Source organism: Diorhabda carinulata, chromosome X (assembly GCF_026250575.1).
Source record: "Diorhabda carinulata isolate Delta chromosome X, icDioCari1.1, whole genome shotgun sequence".
Lineage (NCBI taxonomy): Eukaryota > Metazoa > Arthropoda > Insecta > Coleoptera > Chrysomelidae > Diorhabda > Diorhabda carinulata.
This window is the reverse complement of record NC_079472.1, coordinates 37448706-37476663: the sequence shown is the minus strand read 5'-3', so window position 1 is coordinate 37476663 and position 27958 is coordinate 37448706. Positions and strand designations below refer to the sequence as shown.

Sequence of the window (27958 nt, the reverse complement as noted above, 5' to 3'; positions counted from 1 at the left end):
ACATTTGAGTTCAAACTTACAGTTTATGTAGTAAAATCGTTTCTTTCATCATAAAAACGCTAGCCTGGAACTTCAATCTGAATGCCTTTTTTAAATTTCGGTCCTAATAAAACGACAATGGGTTCCGTTTTAATGTAACAGCATTGTGAAATGAAATCTGTTAAAACCGTGAAACAAACCGAGTTTTATGCACCCCATTAAGCAGCATATAACATTAATAGGATTAAAGAAGCCGCATCTTTATGCCCTTACACCCAGCCTTAGATAAATTACACTTTTATGTACATTATTTCTTATAAAAAGATTTTATGAGTTTGGCTTATATAAACAATATTACTTTAGTTCTACAACTTCACCAAGCATACCAATAAAGCTCACCATAGTTGTCATACCGTTAGTTTGTTTGGTTTACGTACCTTTCTGAATATAAAAGTTGGGTTCAGAAAGGATTATAATACCGGGTATTCGAATAAAAATGTCTATCGGCCTTACCTCGGGAACCATCACGCAGTTTCCCGGTGACAGCATAAGTAATATTGACATACTTATTAGAACTATTATTAATAAAAGGAAAGAAAATTTTGAGTCAAAAAATGTTAAAATCCTTTCAGTCAACCCAGAGTAATTTATGTTAAAAGGAAAATGGTTAAAATTTACAAATTTCTTAGAATATCTCGTAATACGAAAAACATATCGACATGCGGTTTTCGCTATTCTGTTGCTAATTTGATCTACTTTTATATTCCTTAATTAAAGCTACATGTTTCCATTTAACATTTTTCAAGGATAACTAGATTTAAAAAAATAAATAGATTGCGCCCTCTAACGTATACGTTACTCATTAGGTTGTTTCGAAATTATAACTCTTACATTGGTAAAAAGGAGCTCTCTTCAAAAAGACTAAGTTTGAATAGATAGGTTAAGTAGAACTGGACTTACAGGCGATTTTTCATAATAAAGTTCTCGCTTCCCCCCACCTCTTTTTTGAAGAGATAGATATAGACTAAAATCATAGTTTAAATGCAAATTAATTAGGCAAAATTTGTAAATTATTCATTTTATAATTTTTGGTATTTAATTACGCCCTTTAGCGGTGGACCTACAACTATAATTTCCAGGTTTTTCTCGAGGTCACTTTTGTTATAATTCTTTTTTTTTCCGAAGCTGTACTATAAACAGTTCCCAAAATATGGCCGAGAGCCATTTTTATTGGGACACCCGGTACATAGAGTAACCATTAAAGTATAAAAAAAGTTTTTATCTCTTCGGAAGAAACAAAAAAATTGAAAGACTGAAACATTTTCTCTTAACAAGTAGACTCATGTAGATATAATTAATTTTTATTAACTCTAACAATCAAATTTTGGTATAAGTACGAGGATGGTCCCAGAAGTACCTGACCTGACCTAGAGAAAGTGGCAGTTGCTTGAAAAATACCACTATATTAGAAAGTACACAATATATACAACATTGTTTCAAGTTTGAAGACACTACGTTGTTTAGTATTTGAAAGGCCTTAGCCAACCAATATAAAATATGCACTAGATTCTACTCTGGATGAGATTTCTCCTTCATTATGAACAATAAAATATTGGGCCGTACGACCTACTAAGACCAGCATCGCAGTGGTCGACCAAATGAGCTGACGACTCCAGAAACGTTGAAGAAAAGCTACAAAGCGGTACTGGATGATCGTCGACTGAAAGCGTGTTTGTTAGTAGACCTTAGGCATTTCAAAAAGTGCGATACATCGCAAGGTTGGTTGGTTGGCAATATTTCACAGAAATAAAGCCGAATTTTGGCGCCGTTTCATAACCATAGATGAATCTTGGGTCCAACACTACACACCCGAAACAAAAGAACAATCAAAAGAATGGACTGAAAAGGTAGAACCGGCTCCAAAGAAGACAAAGACCTTTCCATATGCTAGCAAGGTCATGGCGTCGGTTTTTTAGGTGAGATAATTTTTATTGGCTATCTTGAAAGAAGAAAAACTATCAGTATCAGCGAGTATTATGCGACGTTGTTGCAACGTTTGAGCTTAGAAATCAAGCAAAAACGGCTGCATTTGGCCAAGAATAAAGTGTTGTTTCATCATGACAATGCACCAGCTCACACATCCGTTATTGCAACCTCATGCACTCTATTCGCCAGATTTAGCCCCCTCGGATTATTTTCTGTTCCTAGACTTGAAAAAATGGCTCGGTAGTCAGCAATTTTCCAACAATGACGAGGTGATGGCTATTTTGGGGAGCTTGACGATTTTTATTATAAAAAGGGTATCGAACTTATTGAACGTCGCTGGGAAAAATGTAAGAAACTAAAAGAAGATTACTAAATTGAGTAGAAGACAAAAATAATGTATATTGATTTTAATTTCCACTAACAATACCTTTTCAGTGGCATTAACATAATATTAACCTTTGAATGGATCTCGACGCCTAAATATCAACAATTAAAAACACTCACCTGTACGGCGCTATTCAGAAAGCAATTATTTTGTCCAGGTCCATTAAGCAGACCTTTTGTGCTCGTAAAAGTCATCGAATCACGGGAGGGTGTCGCTATCGAAATTGGCAAAGTTGTCGTAAGCTGATGATGCGGATGCATCGAATGATGAAGTGTTACCGATGATGACGCCATTGTCGATCGTTATCAAATATTATATAAATTTATATAATGCCACATTTTCACCTGGAAAAAAAATGAGGATCAAATCTCCAATATTTTTTATGAAAAACAAATAATGCGAAGTAAATATAATCTTTAGACCAATTTAGGCCATTATACCTAGCCTGAAATAATAAGTTTTCGATATAAACAAGCTAATTAGTCTTTTGAATTTAACTTATAAGATATCGAAGCTCATAAATAATAGTTATTTCATCATAATGGCTTCTATTCGTTTCATTAGAAGTAGCTATATTTAAAATAATAATACCCTGTTATCAAATTGAGTTTAACACAATTTGAATCAAATCTTTATAATCGCTTTCAAAATAAGTTTATCTCAAGCTAATAAGAGTGTGCCAATGCTTAATCCATTTCTCCACATACTTGTTGTAAGCCTCGGTTGATATGGTAAGCGAATTACTTTTTATAGCTTCAATGGACTCGTGGCGCATACGTCGAAATAGTTTTTTGGTGATGAATTGTCGGCTCAAAAATTTTTTCGACGACGAATTACTCCACGTAAATGCCTTTAACCGGCCAAGTAGTACTTCTTATTGACTGTTTGACCTTCTGGAATTAATTTATAGTGAACCACACCTTAATAATCACAGAAACCGACGACTTTGAGCTTCGAACGACTCAATAAGGATTTTTGGTTTTTGACTCATTTTTGGACTGCTATTCTCAAGATTGTTGGATACTTTTGATGCTATATTTATTTTTATATTTTAAATAGCTATATTCTCGAGCCAATTGGGCAATGACTGGATTATTTTGCCTAAAAATTGCTCTAGTCATATAATTCTACGGATGTTGAATGGGATTCATATCGGGTGATATTGTCGATCTTGTGACATTTCCATGCGTTCAATACTTCGTTCGATACGAACATGCGTCACATATAAATACAAATTTTTCATTTATTTTATTTCGCTAAGAAATAATTATAATGTCTTCGACATTTTTGAAGATATTGTTGAGGTTTTCTTGTATCTGATATATTAAAGAATAGAATTAATTGAATTGGAATATATCTGTCCCATCTCAAAAGACTGCGATTTGAATATCATGTTCATATCCTGGCGGTAGCCATCGCTCACTAATTTCTTGTCCTATATGCAAAAAGGATATTTGTTCATTATGTGAGTTGATTTATCGATATTGTCTGCAGTTACTGGTCGGCGGCCACTTTAATGCCTGCTGGCCACTACTAAGCTATTAATTGTTCTACTGACTCCACTCCGTATCTTATCTAACCGAGTAGTGATTTAGAAACGTGAGAGCTCTTCTTACCTCTATCAAATTTCAATCCGAATTTCATGTACCGATGTTAATGTTTTTGGGGTTTACTTAATAAATGCTACTAATTTCATTAGATGAGGGGTTTGATAAAATTTTCTTGAAAATTAAAAATATCAGGGTGTTACAAGACTTTTGAAAGTGTACTCTGATATAAAAAACGAAACTACCAAATGAAATTTGACGTATTCAAAAGTATAGGAAATTAATAAGTCATACGTGATACCTAATCATCTTTTAAATAAGCATTTTGAAATTAATTCCTCAAATCGTAAGAATTATAAGTTTAGAATTACTAGAAAGTAATATTTCTCCTGAAATTCAAGACATAAGAAATCGGTGATTTAAATCTTGAACTATTTAATTAATATTTTTTCCACTTTCACCTAAACTTTCTCATTAATTTATAGTTTTTTTTTCATTCCTTTACAAGAGACGTATTTTAATTATATTACAAATGATTATTTGAGTGTTAGATTCTTGAGTAAAATACTCAAAATGATTCTTTAAGTTGAAAATTAATATATTCCTTACTCTACTGGGTAATATTTTAGTCCACAAAATTAACGCTCTTACTAATTAGAAAAATTCCAATGTGAACAAAGATTAAAATTAGTTTCTAATTATGTTGTAAATCCCCATTATAAATACCTTGGCACTGATTCATGGATTTTGAACTATAAAGTTTAATCTTTTGCTATCAACTTTGTTATTTCTATTCTAATTACAGTTTTTTCAATGACTATCTACTTTATAGTCACATCAAGCCGTTAAGACTTCAGTATCACGAATAACGTTTCGTAAATATTCCTATTCAAACATTCAATGACAAATCACACTATAAAGAGAAAAAACACCACTAAGGTTTACCTCCATTATACGGAACACAAAAAGAATAAAGGGAATACACAAATAGAAAAAACTAGGAGAAAACAAACATTATCTATATCGAATTATAAGCAAATATAACTCAAAAGTGCGAGGAAAACAAGAATGAAGAAGAAAACGAATATACTAAAGAACTTCTGAAATTAACTGAAGAAATATCTATACAACAGACAAAAAGATTGATTATAAAATAGAATCCGAACTAGATAATAAATGAATTATTGAAATTTCGACAACGCCAACAAGTGGTAGAACCCACTAAGGTCCTTCAACAAAATAATAATAATCAGAAAAAAATATGAGGAAAATTGATATCGCAGTTATGTTGTGGGCTTATATTATTATTTGTACTTTCTCAGAAATTATGTTTTCGGCTTTCATTATTTTCGTTACACTTTCCGAAAAAACAGTACGAACACTGTATGAATACCGTAAAATTGAACTCAAAAGCTGCCTTCAATAGTATAAAAGAAAACATCAATTTTCATGTTTTATTAAGTTAAGAATACTTACAAAACAGTATAAAATACCTAGTAGTCGATTAGTTCAGCCGACTTTACGGATGTGTCTCTAAACTCTCAACAAAGGTATTTTATTATTATATTATGAGTAATTATTAACATTTAATTCGATTCATGTTTTCTTTTTTTTATTTCATTTCAATCTTTTCAATGTAAGATAATAAGATGTTGCTGCTCTCTAACAAATACCAACTAGAATATTTGAAATGTTTTCTCATGTGCAATTTGCTTAATCAATTGTTCCAATTTGAAGTGTTTAATGGTTAGGTATGTCGATCACAACATATGTGTACATTTACAACTTTTCAATATTCATAAAATATTTTATTAGAATATGCACTTACATTTTTTCCAATCGAATCATAACTTCCTTTAATAAATCAATCTAAATTTGTGTATTTATATAACCCTTCTAAAAATACATACATGTGCATACATGATGGTATATAAAGGCATCATATTTCTAAAAATAAAGATATTTTATATTTCATCAATGCTTCAAATAACAGTTATTTACAATGTATGTGTTCTGGATCGAAACGAGGAGTGCTTTTGGAAATATTAAGTATAAAATTTATGTGGTAATATTTTCATAACTTATGAAATTTCTAGTTATTTTAGGCAGTAGTAAACTCTACCCTAAGATTACTTACTCCATCAATCCGACATGTAAATTGGTCGTATTTCTAAATACAAAAATTTTATGAAGAGGGTATTGCTGAGCTTGTTCACTGATATGACAAATGAAATCTTTTTTGTATATTCACCCGTCTTTTCTTTACAACCCTCGTACATTCTAATGAATTGAATTTAATATCTATTATTGCATTTAATGACAAATCTTACGTTCGAGATTAAATTTTCTTAAATTAAAATATAACTTGGAATCACTGTTTATTCAAAAACAATTTCAATTCTTGTTTACTGTAACCGAAATTAGGCGAAAGGTTGTTGTCTGGACCAACAGAAAGCAAAATTAATGGTATTACAATTTGTAGGCAATTTGCATGTTATTATACCCATACCTAAAGATATTTTATACAAGACTCTACATCTTATTGTTTTGCTTCCAAAATACTTAAGACTCCTCACAAAGGAGGCTATTTTTGGAGGTCTTGTGTTTCATTTCCCTAGGTGCTAGTGCTACTCCTTCAAGGTACTTACCTTCAAGGTACTTAAGTCTTTTAGTGAAATGAGAAAAACATTCGCAGAGTAGATACTAAGCTGTTTTCATAGATTGTTCGCAGAATCTACAGTCGTCTGCCATACCCATCGTTTTAAGGTGGTATTTGACGACACAGTTTCTAGTCATCACGAGAAGTTCCTCATACTTCTTAGCTGATATGGTTGTGAATCTTTTGGATTCTTTAGTTATTCGTTCAGTTCGTTATTGTGGCATCCGTGAGGCAAGGCTGCCTATTTTCTTATTTCCTGGTATATCCTAGTGGTCTGTAAGCCATATTAGAGTTACTTCGTTTTTGTTAGCTAGTACTTCCAGAGTTTATACTCCTACAGTAGTTTGGATGTGCACTCAATAGCTTTCAGGACCTTTAAGGTCGCTTGGTTATCTGAGAGAATGTTTATGTGCTTTTTTAGACAGGTTTCTATACAAACACTCCTAAGCACATTTGTTTATTACATACAACACCACCTGAAAATTGGTGTGATTTTCCTAGAGGTATGGAGAGCTTGCATTTTGGTCCAAAAATGCCCAGTCAAGCTTCTTGCCTAGCCTCGAACTGTCTTTATACCAGAGAGATACATTTCAAGCTTGTGGATGACCTATGATGATCGAGTGAGGTATCTTTGTTCAACATGCTTGGCCAATATGCTAGCATTTGGTCCATTGGTTTGACACGGCTTTCTAGCTTTATTAGCTCTACAATCGTTAAGTTTTACTTCAGTTTTACTGTCTTGATTAGCCCGAGGGCGTCGCTAAATGCCTCTTTCTTCACCATGAGGTGAAAATGATGTAGGTTCAGTAGCATTTCTTAGGCTATAGTAGGGCAGGTTGACATTGCCCCTGTAATACTTAGACATATTAGCCAGCTTTGGCTAGTTTTTCTGAGCAGTTGTTTGTTCAGTTTTCAACCACCAAACAAGCGTTGCACATATTAAAGATTATTTTTTACGTGGAAAAATCAAGCAAAAATAAATATCTTCCTGAAAGTGCTTCGTACCATAGAATAATATTTTCTTGTAGAAGTGACCACATGAATATTATTGATGTTAGTATTCCAGAAATGTTTAATAAAATCTGGGCCTTATGTTGTTTTATTTACATTTGAAATAGATTTTAAAGCGACCGCCTTTCCATCCTTCCTAACTTTATCGATGAGACAAACATGTTATTCTTTATTTTATTGACTGGTTCCAATTACTTCATAGTCGACTTCTAATTTAAGATTTTTAAATTCAAATCATTCCAGTATTCACATTTTTAGGTACCTAGTGCAAAGAACTTGCGTGTAGTGACCAAAAATGAATGGTTAATTATAATGTTCAATGTTATAATGTAAAATGTCCATGCCATTTGTATTATAGAAATTTGCATTCCAGGAAAAAACTATACTGGATTATAAATAAAATTAAAACAGACTATATATTATCGAATTTACACCTACTTCATTTTTTATACATTGTAGACAAAGCTTTATTGGTAAACTATTTATCTCTTGACACGAGGAATGCCAACAAGATTTTCAGCAGGTCATATTTCTTCGTTGACACCTTAAACGAATTCCTCATCAGTTGATAAGAACGTTTCTGTGATTTATTTTTTTTTTTTTGGTACAATGCGGTCCAAAAATGTTTATAGTAAACCATTACTCATAGCGATAGTTAGTTAACAACGTCGAGCGACCATATTTGAATAAAAGTAATGTTTTTATTCATAAACTTTATAAACTTGCAAATGGTGACCAGAAATAGAGGAAAAAATGCTATATAATATTATAGATCATATTTGAGAAATCTTGTTCCATAATCAATATTGATAATTATTAAGTACAATTACCATGGTATTTATTAATTTTCATTTCTACCTATTTTAAATGAAACTAATTTATTTTTACGACCTTTACTGTAATAAAATGCTAATGGAAATTTGTATAAACATTAGCGAGTTAATTTTCTAAAAACAACAATTTGCTGGAGTTTATATACTACTAGTAACGGCTTTTGAGTTCCTTCAATTTATTTTGTTTTATAGTTTATAGTCAAAATAGATTTCAATGTTAAATTCTAGAGACTTTGAATTAAGGGGTTATGATGATATCGTTGAAAGAACAATAATAACAACAAAAAGTAAAATATTTATCTTAACAAAAAAAGTGAAGTCAGTGGAAATATTAACTTTTGTTTTGTCGTCTTTGCCAAATTTTTATTGATTTTATCAGCTTCCATTGTTAAATAATAGATACTTGAAGCGGTTGCCCTACAATAAAAAATACAAAAAAGCCATAATTTACTTCTTTAACTTGTAAGAGTTGATATAACGATGTCTTCTTCAATGCTCAATGCCTCAATGCTCGGTACTAGACAATATTTTTGTTTCTTCTGTTGCATTGCCTATCTAAACATCAGTGATAAAATATATAGACAACACTAGTTTCTCTTGGAGAACCCTGATCTCACGGCACTTCATAAGAGCATATTTATTAAAGTAATCACCCTTAAATCATGGTGCAGTTCTAATCTTCTGTGTCTTAACGTTTCTAAAACTCAAGTATCATTATATAAAAATACATTGCAGCCTTTTATACTGAATAATACCTCCATTGACGTCCTGAAATCTATAAAATTCTTAGGGCCTGTTATTGACAATTTTTTGAAATGAGAGTTATATATTGCCACTTTATATAAAAAATTTAGTTCTGCCTATTTTGCGCTAAGATCAGTTTCCGAGGAACTAAACTTATCCACCTCCGCAATAGTTTATTTTCCCTTATTGAATCGCTGGAGTATGTGTGGTGTGGCAAAACATCGAGACTTCTTCAAAAGCTACAAAATATTGACTCTTCATCCCTGATTCATCTTTAAATCTGTTTGACCAATTCGTAAGCACGCTTCTCCAATTAAAAAAAAAATTGCACAGCTCTCCACTCACTGGAAAGTGTTTTCTACTCCATAAAAGATTTTTATTTTGACAATGTATACATGTAATGTATATCACATATTAAAATTTTTACATGTACATTTCAATTTTAAAAGGTATTTGGGTTATTCATTGAAATTTTTTTGTGTATACTTTAAATTTTGTTTTATTTGTGTCTTTATTTAGTTATTTGTGTGTTTGGTTCTTAGTTTTTCACAAGCTTTTATCTACAAATTGTATACAATTCTTTGAAAATAAAGCATTTCTCTCTCTATTTTAACTATACTTTATAAAAACACTTTCATTGTCTTTGAAGACATTCAAATTCGCGATACTCAAAATTGTTCTGAATAGATTCAATATTACCTGTAACTTGACCAGGGTGCGAAATTGTTGACTAAATCGCATCGGAACTCTCCTCGTATTTAATTCAGCCGAGAAATATTGTTCAAGAAATATGCCACCATTATCGGATTCATCATATCCACGACTAGCCAATTCAAATGCCCCACAAAATTTAATGCAATTAATGATTTTTGACAATTTGTATCTATTGCTCGACTCATTCTCATTATGTAACAAATAGTATCTAACTGAGCCGTTATATTGGTTGATCCTAATAACGCACATTCTAACCAATTATATAGATGGCCTCTGGAGTTCTCGTGTTTTTTATCTTCCCTTTAAGTGCTCGAGAACGCTAGCCCTAATTCCCGTCCAAACTTTATTGCCACAAAAAATATGCAGGGAAAACAATTTGATTAATTTTTTTGGTAATAACCATATATCCAATCATTTTTAACATATATACAGTTTTCTTCTTTTATAAAAGTTGATAATGGTTTCCTATTCTTTTTCAATTATGTCTATATATTATTCCTAATAATATTTATAAATTTTATTATGTTAAAGCGAGAAAAAGCTATTTGCCTGGCATACGCATCGCGCTGGATTCAATGAATGCAGCATCCTAGATCATGGAAATCATGAATCTTAATATTGAAACAACGGGAAAAAGTCGGTAGGATGCAATTTTTTGTGGGCATTCCAAAAATTAACTTTCTAACTTGTGATAGCTTCGGTTAAAAAAGTGAGTGAGTAGTAGATAATATATTATTTCAGATTATTGTTATTTACATTATGGAATTTTAATTTTTTCATTCCTTATTTTTTTGAGAACTCTACAGTAATTTAGTCTCCCCTGGCTAGGTTTATACTCTTAACGTTTACACAAGAAGTATATGTTTAGTTCATTTTCTGTTTCTTGACTTTTATGTCATAATAAAAATTTGTATCACAGATTTAATTTTGTTTGTCTTAGGCGAGACACAGATATCGTATAAAACTCTATAATAAGAAAGAACAGAGACAAATCGACTATACCACATTTTCCATTCTAGTCTTTTCCATTAAATTTTAAAAAAGTTCCGTTACTGTTGTTCCGCCTAATAAGAATGTGTCTCAGAATTCTGTTCTGTTTCTTCTCTCCAATCAAATATAATGGGACTTGTTGTATAAACAAAATGTATTTACATTTATGCAAATTATTTTTCTATATTATTAGCTTATACTATTAAGCATTTTTTCAACTTTTAGGTAATTTTTCCATTCTGTTCTCTTTGAATGAATTTAGACGGGTAGCTAAGGTGCTCGGAAGTAGTAGAATGCGTTGGTTCGACGTTCGCATAAGAAATCTAGCGATAGAACATCTCTCAAATTCTAAAAATCCGTGACCAACACTTCCCCCGTAGACAATCGAGATTTGGCTATCACAGAGTTTCCTTCGACTTTTTGCAATTCATATGTGCACGTGTTGATTTCATGCAAAAAAGCTTGTTCGAAACGAGTTTGAGGTTAATAGAGAAATGAGAACCTGTTCGAATTAATGATAATTATTCAACAACCTTGCAGTTTTCTTGAGGAACCCAAATGTTTTAGGATGATTGGTTGGTCACTTCCATAGCTGTCACCAAGTTAATTCGAAATTTGAAGCACTGTGAAGCGTCGATCCTATTCGATGAGCTAAAAAACTAGTACACTAGAGCGAGGACGACGGAGAAGTGCTTGATTCGGAATACGTCACGGTTTTGCTGGAATTGTTTACACCAAACTCTCACTCTTTACCATGAAATTTCTGCTGGTTTCTTGTTTTACAATCTTAAGATAATTAATCTTCTTATTTACTATAGTAATCATTTAGCAGGCCGGTTGATGTGAATTCCTTACTCTAGATATTCCCATTGATGCTGCTAATTAGTTATTTAGAATAGTTTGTTCTTCTGTTATATGGTTTGTTATTTTGAAGTATTCATCATCAAAACTTCCAAATTGAATTAACAAAAAAATTATTTATTTAGAAGAAAATTTCATTACATGTTCAACCGTAAAGATTCGAAATTAGTTTTTTAAGAAAAAAAAACATTAGGAGGTCCGTTTTAACCTCACAGCATGGTATTTCATGAAAGCTTTTTTAATTATTTTTGTTTGGCATTGCATACTTTCAATCGTCTACCTTGTATGTGTAAGACTTGTAAATTTATGTTACAGGCCGTTTATAAGAAATTTATAATGACCGCGATTGAATGCAAACGTAGATGGAATAAGGAATTAATTCCTAATAGAACGCATGCCAAGGACTTTTTTTAAATGAATACTGCTTGTCCTAGAATGAAACTGATATCTATAGTATAAACGAAGATAATTATAACTTAGAAAATGTGAGGCATTTACATTTTTATGTGCGGCAAGGTGAAATCAATGAACTTATCATTTATAGTATCAAAACATCACGATCTACAATCTACACAGATCGTATAAAATTGATTGCAATGAAATTAAATTCCATCACACTATTAGCTACTTACTATGATAAAAATAATAAACAGTTCCAATAAAAACACTTCATTATCACAACATTTGAGGCCAGCATTTCCAAAATGTGAGTACCAGTCTGAAATTGGTTTTTGGAGTCTTTTAGTTAGTTTTTAGCGTCTTTTAAAGTCCATGCTTTACATATTGGAAAATTCCTAGTACAGAAGTTTGCACACCACGTGATGTGTAACTCAAAAATAGCACAATTTCGTCTTCGTAAACAAACGTCTTCGTGAATTTTTCATACAACTTACTGTTTTTGTTATGTTATGCGATTTCAATCTGCACCCTGTGCTATGCAAAAGTATTATTTACGCCAGTTATTATCAACGGGATTGAAAATATCTCTTCAAAGTGACACCATTTATCGACCAGGTTTAATTAATGGATGTGAATCCTAAACGCTAACACAAAAGCAGAATAACAAATTATGTGGGCAGAAATATCTTAGAAAAACACCAGACTCGAACATAGAAAGATAATATATCACTAAGTACTTAAAAATATTATTTTTGTATTTTCTATTATATCATCCTCTCTTCTACTTCACATCTTTGAAAATAAATTGCGTTGAAATATTGTTGGTGTCGCTATTCGAGATTCAAAAATTAGCAATTTAGATTTTGGTCTCAGGGCAAGCCTGTCGTCTTTTGTATGCTAATTTCATCTTCTAAAATTATTACTGTTCGCCATGATGGAATTAATAATTAAGTTTGGAACTGGTTATTAGTCTATTTACATACATAAATCACTCGAAAAACATTTGCGAGATTAGCTAGATTCTACGTAGAATTTTTAAAAAAGAAAAAATATTTAATAATATCTAGGTTTGAAAGTGCATTGAATCAAAAATTCTTGACATTTGGATATCAAGAGTTTTACTAGATCCTCGATACTATTTTTCTGAACAAATGTATGAAACGTGGTATTCACGGTTTCATGACGAGGCAGATATCGAAATGGTAGAATATTTATTTTTTAACCTTTATTAAAAATATTACAAAAAAAGCTTGAAATGGTACAGGCTACCTCTTCCTAAATAATGAGAAAGTCACTGAATCTTAATTCTACATTTCTACGCCGTTTTTAATCAGAGATAACTATCAAAACTCGACATCTACTTCACGGATCAAATTATGGTCAACTTTAGTCCATTTATTAAGGGGCGAGGCAAATACCTGACTGAGAGCAATAACAATAAAGTGTCATAATGTGGCTCTCTTTACAATAAAATTACCTGGTATATACCTCTTAATGATTTGTAAGACAACAGTCAAGTAAAAACAGTGCAATAAATAAAACTGTTTAATATTTTGGTCCATTGAATTTGACATTTAACTTATTTAAAAGATAAATTTTCCAAGTTTTGTATGATAATTAAGCGAACTGGACACGTGTAATGAATTTTAAAAAATCGTATCAAAAGTCGGTGTCAGCTGTAATATAGAATTTTATTAAAAGCAACTTCGAATATTCTTGACGTGTCATTTATAAAAAGCACAAAGCAGATCTTTATTATATAATCGACGCAATTAGTCACGCACGTAAGTTTAAGATCGGCACTTTTGAGATCTTTTTTAAAATAAGAATATTGCGAAAAATATTAATCTATTTCTATATCACTTCAATGGCGGGTTTTCTAAAACTGGCAATATACTGCCAAAAGATATTTCATAATCTCTACTTTTTCTATGTAAAAAGCAAGTAATGCAATCGAATAGTTCTAGTGGTGCCTACACGCGTGGAGATGCTTGGGGATGTTCGGGAAAAACTTGCCTGGTAGCTATTCTACAGGCTTGCACTTCTCCAAAGAAACGAATTCCGATAAATTAACGTTCTGGGCGTCTGGAGATGCTTGGGGATATTGACCTTGAACTTCTGTAGATTGTAATGTTCGGGAAAGACTTGCCTGGTAGCTATTCTACAGGCTTGCACTTCTCCAAAGAAAGGAGTCCCGATAAATTAACATTCTGAGCGTCTGGAGATGCTTGGGGATATTGATCTTGAACTTCTGTAGATTGTTGTGTTCGGGAAAGACTTGCCTGGTCGCTATTCTACAGGCTTGCACTTATTGTTTTCATGTTCAAAAAACCACTGAGGTGCTACAGCTCTTGTTGATGAAAAACAATTTCTTAGAATTAATAAACTTTGACTTACTCACTTGTCCTGTGCTTAAAAATGTTCGCATTAGGCCTTTTTGGTGCCGTACCTCGTTGGTACGACAAAAGGATCTGCTCTCTTGTTCAAATTCGAACATTTCAATCGCTCTTGAATATTCTCATTTCTTTTAGGCATGATAAACAATCGTAAATTATGGTAAGGTCATTGAAAACATTATGATTGAATATATTCTGTATTTTGATAAAGGAATGTATAGGTTAGTCAATTAATTGAATCGAAAAATAATTGTATGCAATTAGAAGTACTTGAATTCTAATCTTTTGTGATTAAATAATTTCGATTTGAAATTTGTACTGGGTGTTATCATTTCTATGTCACTGATATATTTCTTTTTTATTGGATACGCCTAATTGGTTTTAATGGCACAAATGGGAAATACTTTTTGCGGCATTGAAGAACTTGGTACTTTAATGCTCATTGTCTCTCTGAACATAATTATTATATTGTAAAATTGCGTATATCTCGATACCGTACGGTATCGTTAATAGTCTAGGAGCCAATGAAAGATTTACATGACTAAGTGTCTCTAAAGCCATAATTAGTGAAATGCATTAGAAAGATGTATGATGAAGCTTCTAAAGGTCAACATAACAGACAGAAAAACATTAAATTATAGTATGACAGGCAAAAAAAAACAGGAAGAAATACAGAACTCTTGATATCAAAAATGAAGAGAATCCACAAAACAACACATGAGGAGTGCTTCAGTGGAACGATTGAGATGAAAAATTCGTTGATTGTTCTTTATTCTTGTGAAACACTCGGAAACATCTTTTTGTTCCATTGTGAGCAAACGCGGCATCCATCTTGCGCACAGCTTTCTCATGTCCAAATTTTCAGTTAATCTGCGATGTATCGCACTTTTTGAAATGCCTTCGGTCTGCTAACTCTCGCTCTTTAAGTCGACAAGCATCCAGTACCGCTTTGTGGATTTTCTTCAACATTTCTGGAGTCGTTCCTAATTTGGTCGACCACCACTAAGGAGCAGTTTCACCCAAACTAGAATCTAGCTCAGCGTTTATATTGGTTGGGGTAATTCAAATAAAACTATTGTATTACATAACGATGACCAACTTTTTCAATGTTTACAAATTCTCTGAAAACTTATTGATGGCTGCCAAACAAATACTAAATAAACTTGAAACATATGCTGTGTAGATTGTGTATTTTCTAGTAATGTAGTATTTTTCAAGCCATCTCTAGGTCAAGCCAGGTACTTCTAAGACCATATTCATATATCAATTTTTGAGAACCTTTTCGAATAATAAAGAATTCGGTCATAAAAATCAAATTAACTTTAACCATCATATTTTCATTATTATTAAAATTTAAAAAATTAATTTCTTTTTTGCGAATAGATGCACTTAGTAGGTACACAATATATTAATTTTTGTCAACGTAATAATCGTATTTAAAAGCAATATTACTACCGTTATTAAAAGGAACGGGTGAATTTTCTTTACACGCATTATAAGTAGTACTTCCTTTGGTAGTGGTTCTTGTAATAGAGCTAACAATTTGTATAATACAGTTATTCTTAATCGCAGAAATTTTCTTCCTCATTCTAAGTTGTTGTTTACGTTGTCGCCAATTACAGGCGAAATGAATGACTCATGTTTAATTTAGGATTTTTCAGTTTTAAAAACATACCAACTTGTTTTCCCATAGCAGCCAACTTATTTATGCCTACTTGTTGCATGGTGCATTAACCATTCTTATCATTTGAAATCAAAGAGTTTGATGGGTCATGAGATGGACAAAATGAAAAATATTTTCTACAAATTCACTTGAGATGTTAAACGATATAATGTTTCTATGATTGTTGTACTGCTATGTATTTCGACTTTATCGAAAGGACTCGTACTAGTCGTAGTATTTCATATTGTCATTACTTAAAATTATGTGTTAAATAGATGAATCACATTGTTCTTTCTCGAATAATTAAGTAATAATAAACGATCAATTGGTAAATCTACTAATCCAAATATTTCAATTATTGAATTGAATAGAACATTCAATAGAAACCTGCAAATCGCATCGTGATGCCGAAAGAAATGAGATACGCAATTCTCAGAAAAATATAGTAAGCTTATTGTTAATATAATAATACAATTAATCAACGGAGTCGCAGCTGAAGTTCACAAGGCTTTGTAATAATGTGTTTTACGATCAATCATTGAAAAAGAAATAAATAATCAAATTTTGATTCAGCTTTTGGACTAGAAAAAGAACAGTTAGTTATTTTCAAGCAATCAGTTAAAAAAGGTACAAAAATTTTAACATTCTTAGGTAACATAGAAGATTTCATTGCATATTACCAATTTCTAATTCCTTTGAAGTGAAATTAAATCTGACTGAAGGCCAAAGTACTGCAGAAATCCATCGGAGAATGAGTCGTGTGTATGGGGAAAACTTCATCAGTAATGGTGTTGTGCGTGAATGGTGTCGAAAATTTGAAGATGGCTGTAATGATGTGCCTGATGAAGGGGACTAAGGACGCAAATCTGTTGTTTCAGACGACCTGGTTGAAATAATAATTAAAGAAAACCGCAGATTCACCATTACTGCTTTCATCTTTTTCCTGAACTGAAGACGTGGCTTGGTAGGAAGCGCTTTCAAACCAATGAAAACCTTCAAACCAACTTCAAGGACTACTTGAATTTATTGGCGGCAACTGTCTTTGAAGAGGGCGTTGAAAAGCTTGTCCACAGATATGATAAATGTCTCAATCTCTTCGGTGATTATGACGAAAAGTAACCCTAAGTGTACCAGTCTTTTGGTAATAAAATTATTGTTATATATGAACTTGTTTCTTATTTATAGCCTATTTATAGCCTATCGGAGGTTGAGAATAAAACGGCCTCGTATAATGCATTTACAAAGTGTTGAATGCTTTGAATTGCAACTACAAGAATTTATTACTACATTCATTTACAAACTTGTAATGTACTCAACTAATAGTTGCCAATATATTCATATTATTTTTGTTCAACACTCCAAATCGAAAAAATTAAAGCTTCCTAAGTTTCGATTCAGTTTTGCTTCTAAATCCTCAAAAAATTCAATATCCCCCAAGTTACTAATACCGTCTATAACACGTGATTGAATTGTATCAGAAAATGAAGAAGAAAACAAGTAGCGCAGGTGCGTGTAATCAAGAAAAGGACGTGAAAGAAGAGGACGTGTTCTTTCTCACTTGTCAAGCATTAAGCTAGGGGATTTTAACCTTCGACCAAAAAGTCATAGGCGTATCCAAATACAATAAATCGAGAATTAGAAATTTAGTTTAAAATCAAATTAGAGAAAATTACAATAAGTTTCAATGAAAACTTTATACAAAAATTTTCCACCAAATTCGTCCATGTCATGATACATGAAAACAAAATAATTGTTATGATCCACTTGATTTCTTTGCCGTGTGTTTTGTATTTTTTTCCGGGATCGATGACTTTTCTTATATACGACGGATAGAATTTTATCACTAATTTTTTTAGATTTTCCATATGTTATACCATTTCGATTTCATTGTGGAATTAAAGTGCATTATCGTGTCGTTATTTTCCCTCAAAAATCTTGTTGCAATTGCGGTGTAGTCTGCGTAAAATGTTATTACGTTGTTTTTCATACACGAGATATCCAGCATGCGACATAGAGGAAGAAAGAGAGTCATTGGATTCTTTTTTGGGTGGAATGTGGAAATTTTCATTTGGGTAAAATGTATTTCAAGTTTCGTCATATGGAAAAGAATTTCTTTTGAAAAGCTGTGATTGTAGAGATATTGGAAGAAATTTGAATTCAATTCTGGAAATGAGGGGAAGAGCTCGATGAAGTAAACAGATTTTTGGACAGTAGTGTTTTCGTACAACGACGATTACAGCTATGGATGTAGTTTTCCTTATATGACTCATGAACGAGTTCATCAGGTTACAGAAAAATCGCAGAAAACCTGTACACTGACGAGGCGTGTGTCTTTGTTGTTCTGGTTTTATGTACTCCTCTGCCTCACTCTCAAATCTTTGCAACTGTACTTGAATAGCTCATACATGCAACAGCAGAAGCATGCTTTCCAACATAATATGGATGTCGCCATAAGCAATTACGATTTTATTTACTGAGCTAACTAATAAACACAAATAGAATGAATGTGTGAGTGATACGGTTATCTTTGGTGTGAAAGACTCAAGAGATTTTTTAGAAAAGTAGAAAAGTCGAAGGAGCTTGATACAAAGTCAAATTTATTTGTGAAACTCTTACGTTTTTTATCAGACAAAAGCGGATAGCCAATAAATCAAATAAACTAGTCAACATCCTCCTTAGCGCGTTCGTGTATTGTACTCAACTTCACTCGTTCTATAATAGTGTGTATTAATACATATAGAAGTTTTTGGCATTGGCACAATTGAATGAAAAGTTGAAATTTGAAAAATTTACGAGTTGCAGTTATTAAAATTTCAAATGACGCAATGTTGATTACATCTATGTTAGAACTATGAACAAGAGAGTAGTTTGTTTTAAATTGTTTAAGCTCGTACCGAATCCATATTTTTGAAGTTAGTTCTTCGGGGAAGTCGTAAAATGCATTGTCTTTTGCTTAAAGTTTTATATATTTTTCATTGGTATCAACCATTTTGGCAGCTATTATCGTCCCCTCCTCAATTTGGGGGGTTTATCCAGATTGTAAACTGAGGCTGATGAAGTTGCTTGTGGCGAGCAAACCGCACGATGCCAACTCCTTGGTTGAAATTAAAGGATGAATATATGCCCGAAATTTGTTACAGGAAATAGTGGGCACATAATCAAATGACTACACAATGTTTTTCCTCTTGGACCACAAAATATTTATTAATGTTGAGGGGCGTTCACACTGTCCATTTGAATTGAGTTAATTCAATAGACATACATTTAATGGCGACAGTAGTTGTAATTGAATTTATAGTTAGAATAAGATTAGTTCTAGCTAAAGAATTATCAAAAATTATATATAAAAAACAATAAAGTGGAATAACATTTACAGAGTAGATTACTCGTCTAGGGACTTCAAACAACTTTCTCTAATATGGAACATCCAGTAAATTACAAAAATGTTCTTCATATTAAAAAACAGTTTCACTACTTACTAGCACAAGTTAAATTTGAAATAGGTAAGCAAAATACTTTAATACGTGACGCACTTTTACTTCGAATATAACTAGAAATAATATTAAAATATTTAGCATCGGCTGATTCATTGAAAAGTTTAAGATACTCGTATTTCTTGTGAATATTCAAAGGACATATCCTCAATTCTTAAATATAAAAGTTGCACTCGTTAAAACTAATAACACATTCAATTCAGTAGATTAAATGAGCTGAATATATGGGTTTACATGTTCAATTCGTACCCGTGACTCTTTATTTGACATGACAACTCATATAAATAGTGTAAACGCGCCTTTAAACGTAAATTTATACCAGCTTCTCAAAGATTCTCTACAACTTTGAGGTACTTGGCAAATGGTGCCGATTTTGAAGATACTTTTGTTTATATCAATGTTGATTTTATTATTCACAGCACCGGCATATCACGATGTACGGAGATAAATGTTGGCGCTCTTTCCATTTTCGTTCTCCATAGTTGTGTTCAAACAGATTTGTCAAACACACTGTCCATCAAAATTTCCACCAAACACGTCAAACATTTACATTGTTTGGCAAACAAGAGAGTACACTTTTTTAAAAAAAAACTTTGACATATACACGTCACTTGATAAATAATGTCAAATATACCGTGAATGTTTTTCTGTAGCTCTCTCACTCTATCAGTAAAAGACATAGTCCCTATTCACGCTATTCAAAAATTAGCTGATAGGCGACTGGGTTTATCTGTTATTAGGCGCTTGATTTCCTATAATTATCAAGAATCTCTACACGAACAACGCCAATTTAACTTTTGAACGTTATATTTTATAAAGGTCGAAATGTTGAAAGTTGATGCGCCCCTGATGAAAGTAGCCCTAATATCTTACCTTACTAATGGTACCCACCTGCTCACCTGTAAGTAGACGCTAAGGTACAGTACACCACAAAATTTCAAACAGAAGTTTTGAATCGCTTAAGCTTAAAAATTACATACATTTATATTTTATTATTAATAAACAAAACGTATCAAATTAAGTTCAATAAGATTAACGGTTGATCAAAAAATGGAGATCAGTTTGGGAAATGCTAAATACTTTCGCTAAAAATAAAATTTTAGGTATGTTATACGTTATTCGTTCCGCTTCATAGGTGAGGCATTTTACATATGTTAACGGTTAATAATTACACAAATCGATTACGGTTCTTGAATCTGTGGAGATTAGATATTCGTTTTTTTGTTAAATTTTTTTTATAGGCAAACTCACGAAACACGATTGGCGAGAAGTAACACCCTAGAGATGCCTGTAAATTGGTTCTGTACAAATAAATAATAAACATATTAGTGAAGTGCCGTAATAAGCAAATGAAGGAGTAAACTACACTTTTGTTCATTGAAATAACATACATAGTCCATTAAAATGTTACAATTTTAGTTTTTCTGAGGACGCAATTTTATTTTACCGATATGTGGGGGGTCAAGAAAAGCTTAACCACAAGATTGTGGTGTTCCACGTCTTGTCCCCCGGCTGCCATCTTAAATAAAGGGGTGAAAAGCTATTTTTGACGATATCTCGAAACTATTTTCTCGACAAAAAATTCGTAAAGACATAAATTGTGGCAAATCGCTTTGCCTACAATTTTATTTTTGACATTTTTTGCCATTAACCGCCAATTTAAAAAGTTATGACTAAAAAAGTGCAAAAATTTTGTCAACAATTTTATTTTTCGTTCACTAACTTGTTATTTTTTGATTTTTCAATGAAATTACTTCAGAACAATCTTTCAAATCGTTCTGTGGGGATTCTATTTATATTTGGATTTTTTGAATTCCACTCATTCTTGTGGCTCATAGAGCGCTCCAAAAGTGCCAAAAACAAAATATTTGTTATCATTTCCATTTTTTCAATTTTTCTTTTCTTTACAGATTTTTCTGAACATTCATATATAATTTATTATTTTTAATCGACTGTGATTTTAATCATAATTGTTCTTCCTCTAATAATTTCTGAGAGGAGTATACATTTATGGGAATTCTAAGTAGGTAGAAAAGGTCCGTTTGGGAACAAACGAACATCTGTCAGCTAGTACTATTGTTGTTGTCTGCAGTATGTCTTCATTTTTCTAATGAAACTTGCAGCAACATCATGGAAATATCACGAGTTAATAGAAGAAAAAGAATTAGAAGATGAACTTCCAACTATGACTCAAATTTTAGCTCCCGTCATTCCCCAAGCCTTTACTTCTGACACAGATGTAGATACTGACCCTGAAACACAGCCTGGATCATTAAAAAGAACTAAAATAGACTAGGTAGTACAAAGTTCTAGGTAAATTTAATCATTGATCAAATCTCTCTTACCTACAACTTATCTGAGGATTAGGCCTACTGAGGATACCACGTAAATACAACGCGCCTACGGAGTCTACCTCATAGGTGGCGGGGAAAAGAGTTGATTAAAAATAAGAAATTATATATAAATGTTCAGAAAAATCTGTAAAGAATGGAAAAATCAAAAAAAAAACTGAAATGATAACAAATATTTTGTTTTTGGCACAATGTGGTGAAAATAGATGCGCCCCGAAACTTTTAGAGCGCTCTATGAGCAACAAGAATGAGAGGTGATCCACATATAAAATAAATCCTCAAAGAACGATCTAAAAGATTGTTCTGAGGTGAATTTATTGAAAAATCAAAAAATAAAATTGTGGACAAAATGACAAAATGTTTGCACTTTTTTATCCATAACTTTTTAAATTCGCGGTTAATGGTGAACGTAGCATAAAAAAATTGTAGGCAAAGCGATTTGCTACAATTTATCTCTTTACGAATTTTTTGTAGAGAAAATAGTTCGCGAGATATCGTCAAAAATAGCTTTTCACCCCTTTATTTAAGATGGCGACCGGGGTGGAACCCCACAAACTTGATGTTAAGATTTCTTTGACCCACCCATACATGGATAAAATAAAATTGCTTGCTCAGAAAAACGCAAGATCCATTGTAACATTTCAATGGACTAACAAGTCTCCAATGATTTAAAAGGAAATCGATTCAAATTAAGATTTTTTCTTATAAACAAAACAAAAGATCTCCTGGAAAAGTTAATGTAATTTCTTTATTATATAATAGAAAATAAATTTTGAAAACGTCGAAAAATTAGTCAAAAAGTCTAGGAAGATACTTACTTTATGAGCATGCTATTTAGAAAGGGTACGACGAAGCAACTACGAATTCTTAATAGAGCAGATGCATAGACTTTTGAGTACAAATTTTGGAAAAGACAAGAGACCTAATTTATTACATCTAGGGTTTTTAAGAGAAGATATTTTGCACTAGGGATTTAAGAAGAAAAGGGAATTAAAAGATATAATAGTTAGGTGGTGTCCATAATAAATTGTGTGAAGTCATTGAAAAACCAAAATAAATCCGTTAAAGTTCGTTTTTGTACCGTTTTACTATTAAAAAATACAATTATAAGAATAGTATTTTTGCTAAAACTTTCAAATTATTTTGGTACCTGCACACAACAGCAATATCACCTGTTCAAAGATCACGTTTTAGTTATTCAACAAGTTATTAAGCTTTGCAATTATTGATAGATTGGTTACTTTTATATTTCGGAGAAGGACAAAAACCAAAGGTAAACCAGGTAGTAATTCCCACCATCACAATTTCTAAAATACTTGACAAGTAATAACAGTTCTTACTTTTGCCAATTGAATAAAAACAAATCGATGAAATATTTTCATGTTAAGATTAACCTCAAAATTTAATCATATTGCATTATTTTGGCGCAAATAGAAAGTGCAGTGATGATATTGGTTTAAACAAACATCAATTGTGTCATTTGGCGCATTTTATGAATTTCTTTCTTTAATTTTATTTGTTTCGAATACAAGATAAACACAATTTTTTGCTAAAATACCTGAAAAAATGATAAAAACTCTCGTAAATGCAGCAAAAATCGGGTTGCACAGATTTACTTTTATATCTACATTTCTCTACGTCTATAATAGCAACTGGTTGAAAAATTGAATTTACGTTTTGTAGTATTGCAGTATCAAATATTCCATTTTTTTTTTAAATTATAATTGTATGGTAGCGCATATAGGCTTGTTGGAAAAAAGACACAATGCAAACTTAAATCGCAAGTTTAAGGAAACTTACAATCCAACGGCACTAGCCTTTTGCTCTTCAAGAACGTTATAATTCTGCCTTTTTCTTAGAATATTTAGGGCTTAAGCTTCGAAAAACCAGATAATTTCAACAATTCCCCAATTTTTTCAAGACCAATTATGCGATTTAAACATTCAACCTGTCATTTTGAAGATATTTTTCTTCTCTACACATCATCTTAATGCATGATTCCCCCATTAATTTGAACATTTTCTAGCAAAAAAAATCAACTTTTTATAATTAATTATTATTGGCGCATAAAAAGTATCGAGACATGAAAATCACGAAAATTTAAATTCCTACAGCTTGTCCTATCAATCTTTCAAGTAACTTTGTGTTTAATTCAATAAATACATAAATATGTAGTTACGTTCACTTTTGTTACAATCAATATATTTTTTAGTAAACGATATGTACTTTAAAATAATAATTTGTAACTATAACGCAAATAAAGAGTGCACAATTTAAATATACCAATCGCGAAACAGGATATTTTAAGAGCTGGAAATTAAATAGAATTTAACTGACTTGATAAACAGAGAAGTAATTGAAAATCTTAAAAGCGTACATATAAACAAATTTTCTATAATAATTGCACAGCTAGGATACAGGATGCAGGATAATTATTCCAGCGAATCAAAATAGAGAAAAGAGTAAGACAGGGATGTGTTCTATTGACCTTGTTGACCCTGTTCAATGGTCTGATTGAATAATGGGGAAAACAGTGGCTGAAAGATGAGGAATCAACTGGAACTCATCCGAAAAACTGGACTCTCAAACAGTGAAAAATATTAAGACACAAAAAAGCCGAAAGCGTCATATACGAGGATATATTCTTAGCCTACTATAGAATCAAACAAAATTTCAATGTCAAAATATTTTATTACTCAACATATTCTCCTCGTAATTGGATACATTTATTACAGCGAACCTGCGACGTTTGTTTTTGCTCTGCAAAACAGACCTCCACAGCTTTTATTACCTTTTATTACTACCTTTTAAACTTTTTTTCAGTTGAGGAAAGAGATGATTGTCGGATGGAGCCAAATCTGGTGAATAAGGGGGTTTTCTAGTGATTCAAACCCTAAATCACGAATTTTTTGCATGGCAACATGAGATTTGTGTGCAGGAGCGTTGTCCTGCAAAAACAAAACACCTTTGGATAGCTTTCCGCGTCTTTTCTCTTAAATTTTTTCCCTTGGAGTGGTCAGTAATGTCGAATAGTAATCTCCAGTTATTGTTCTATCTTTATCCACAAAATCACTCATGATTACTTCATAGCAATCCCAAAAAACTGAAGCAAGAACTTTTCCAGCAGATTTTTGGACACGAAACTTCATAGGTCTTGGAGAACCAGAGTGTCGCCATGTAGTCTCATCCATAGTAACAATTTGGTTTAAGAAGTCTACACCGTTTTCAAATCGAGCACAGATCGAACGCGATGCTTCTACCCTTGCACGCTTTTGGCCAACACTCAAACATTTGGGTATCCAATTTGCAGCAAAATTGTCCAAATTGAAGTGAACTATATGATGAAAGCGTTCGTATGAAATATTCAGTGCTTCAGATATCCGTTTTAGTCCAATTCGACGGTCTGATAAAATCATGTCATGAACTGCATCGATATTTTCGGGGACTGACACAGAAACTAGCCTTCCCGATCGGTCATCATCTTCAATGGAAAATTTACCTCCTTCGAGGCTTTCAGTCCAATTTTTCACGGTCGCATACGAAGGACATTGATCACCAAGGGTATTAAGCATATCTTGTAAATCTGCTTACCTTTTAACCCTTTTAAATACAGGTACTTGATGATGGCTCGATACTCCAATTTTGGTCTACTTTTTTTGACGTCAAACTTTTCACTGACGCTTCTAATAAGTTATAGTTTTTTGCTATGGTAACGCAATATTTTGTTTATGCATGGGACTGGTCTAGGCTAACTAGATATCAATACATCCCCGTACTTAGGAGGAAAGGAAATGAGCAAGTCGGAAAATTTTGCTATTTAGGCAGCATAATAACTAAACAAGGAGGTATTGGAAATTATATCCAAAGAAGAATAGTCCTTGCATAAAATGTGATCTTCAACAAGTATCTCTAGAACAACAAAACTAAAACTGTTTCAAACTAATGCGAAGTTTGTTTTCTTATATAGGCCAAAGCTTGGACATACAATAGAAAAATTCAAACGTTTATCAACAGGTGCGTAGGAGTTAGCTGCAAAATTATAACGATGACAAAGCGAAAATGGTGATGGATGGATTATCCATTACGAAAATCCGCGTAACGTAACCAGACCAGCAATATATAATACAGAGGTAAAAGACAAAGAGGCAGACCTGGAGGAAATACCAAAGAATACCCAAAATTGCAGATTTCTTAAATTTAATTCCCATCGTATTTATGTTCTTCATCTAACAACACACGAGCTTTAGAAACAGTGAAACAACAGTAGCTCAGCGTGAATGATTTGAAAATATTTTAGTTTTCTTATTTGAATCAGCCGAATTTGCAGACTTTTTAGTACATGCACCCCGTTTGTGTATTTAGTGCATTTTCATTTCACGTTCTTAGTATATTTAAATGCTAATGCACTAATCTTTCTTTTGTCCGTTTACTTCTTTTCAATTTTTTTTAAATATGGAAACATTTCACATTACTTCAATAAAAATTTTTTTATAACTTTGATTATTATTATATTGTAAATTGATTCGCTCTAGATTTTTTCACTACAAAACGACAGTGTGTTTCCTACGAGTGTTTATTTCACTATATTTTGAGCTTCAGTATTGTATATTTTTGTCCAATATATTCTATATGTTTCGAAATCGAAAAACAAATACTAATAAAATAATATTTTTTGTTTTTTTGACACAAAGTTTTCGTGTATTATACAAGGTAATTAACCTTTATTGGATGTTATGATTGGTTAAAAATTTGACGAAAAAAATAATCATTAAATATGTAAGATTATTTTTAAATAACCTCTGGAAGGTCGTAAGTTTCGATAACTCAAAATATCATTTGGCAACCAAATAGTTGGAATGTATGCCAACAAAATTTCACTTGATATATATTAAGTAATTTCAGTTCTACTAATATACTAATATTAAATAATTAGTCGAGTCCTTATGCTAAACGAGATTCGCAATTGTGCAGACAGTTCCAAACAAAATGTAAATATAAATATAAGATAAACAAGGCAAAATTAGAACATCGAAAACAAAGTTAGCTCCTGAAATCGTGCTTAAAGACTAACGATACGTCATATCAGGGAAATTAATCTATGAAAATATTGAAATAGACTAAACATTCCTTACACTGAATTAAATTAAAATTTTTGACGGTCCACAACAATTCTGTTTTAGTTGTTAGAAAATTACATAATTGAACAACTAGCTCTATATTATGTTGTTGAAATATACCATAGATGGACGGGTTCTTGCATATAATTTGTCACGGTGCCCAATTACTAAATTTATCTCGGTCAAAACTCTAGTTTAGCCAAATATTTAGATAATTCCACATACAAAACAGAAGATTAATGAAGACGCGGGACTAAACTGTTTAAAATAAATATATTCTGTAATCATATTTAATTATCATCTATCAAGTATAATAATTATACAATTCTTTTTCATAAATTAACATTATCAACAAACAAACAACATTATTTATAATAACTTACATTAAATTACTAATCGAACATCAAGGTGAAAAAAGTAGTCTCTTTTTGACGTTTTCATATTAAGTAGCTAAAGATACCATACAGAATTTATTGCTCGAAAAATAGGTTTATGAAAAAATGTTGTAAACTTGGTGTAGCAGTAAAAATATAAAATCATCGTTTAAAAAAAAACGTACTTTTGGCATATTATAGTAAACTTAGCACTAAATACAAAGCATCGTTACTATTGATTTTCTACTTCGTGGTGAAAAGCAGCCTCAACATGAATAGAATCAATACAGATGATTTTTTAAAATTATATCTTTCTTAAGCGTCAATCAGAAAAACATAAAAATTTTCACCCCAGAACAACTTAATAATTACATAAATGAATGCATACATCCGATCCACAATGAAGTATACTACAAACGTCTACTTTATCCTAATCTATATTTTTTTCTAAAAAG

General features: G+C 31.9%; 1 protein-coding gene across 2 annotated transcripts in view; it reads right to left on the bottom strand.

The window, feature by feature from the left end:
- The window catches only part of LOC130901290 (uncharacterized), a 164185-nt gene that overhangs the window by 127367 nt on the left and 8860 nt on the right, over positions 1-27958 (bottom strand). For both annotated transcript variants that reach the window (XM_057812515.1, XM_057812517.1), the window contains exon 2: positions 2470-2694. In XM_057812515.1, coding sequence (XP_057668498.1) covers positions 2470-2643 — 174 coding nt within the window. In that variant the 5' untranslated portion in view covers positions 2644-2694. The remainder of the gene's footprint in view (positions 1-2469; positions 2695-27958) is intronic.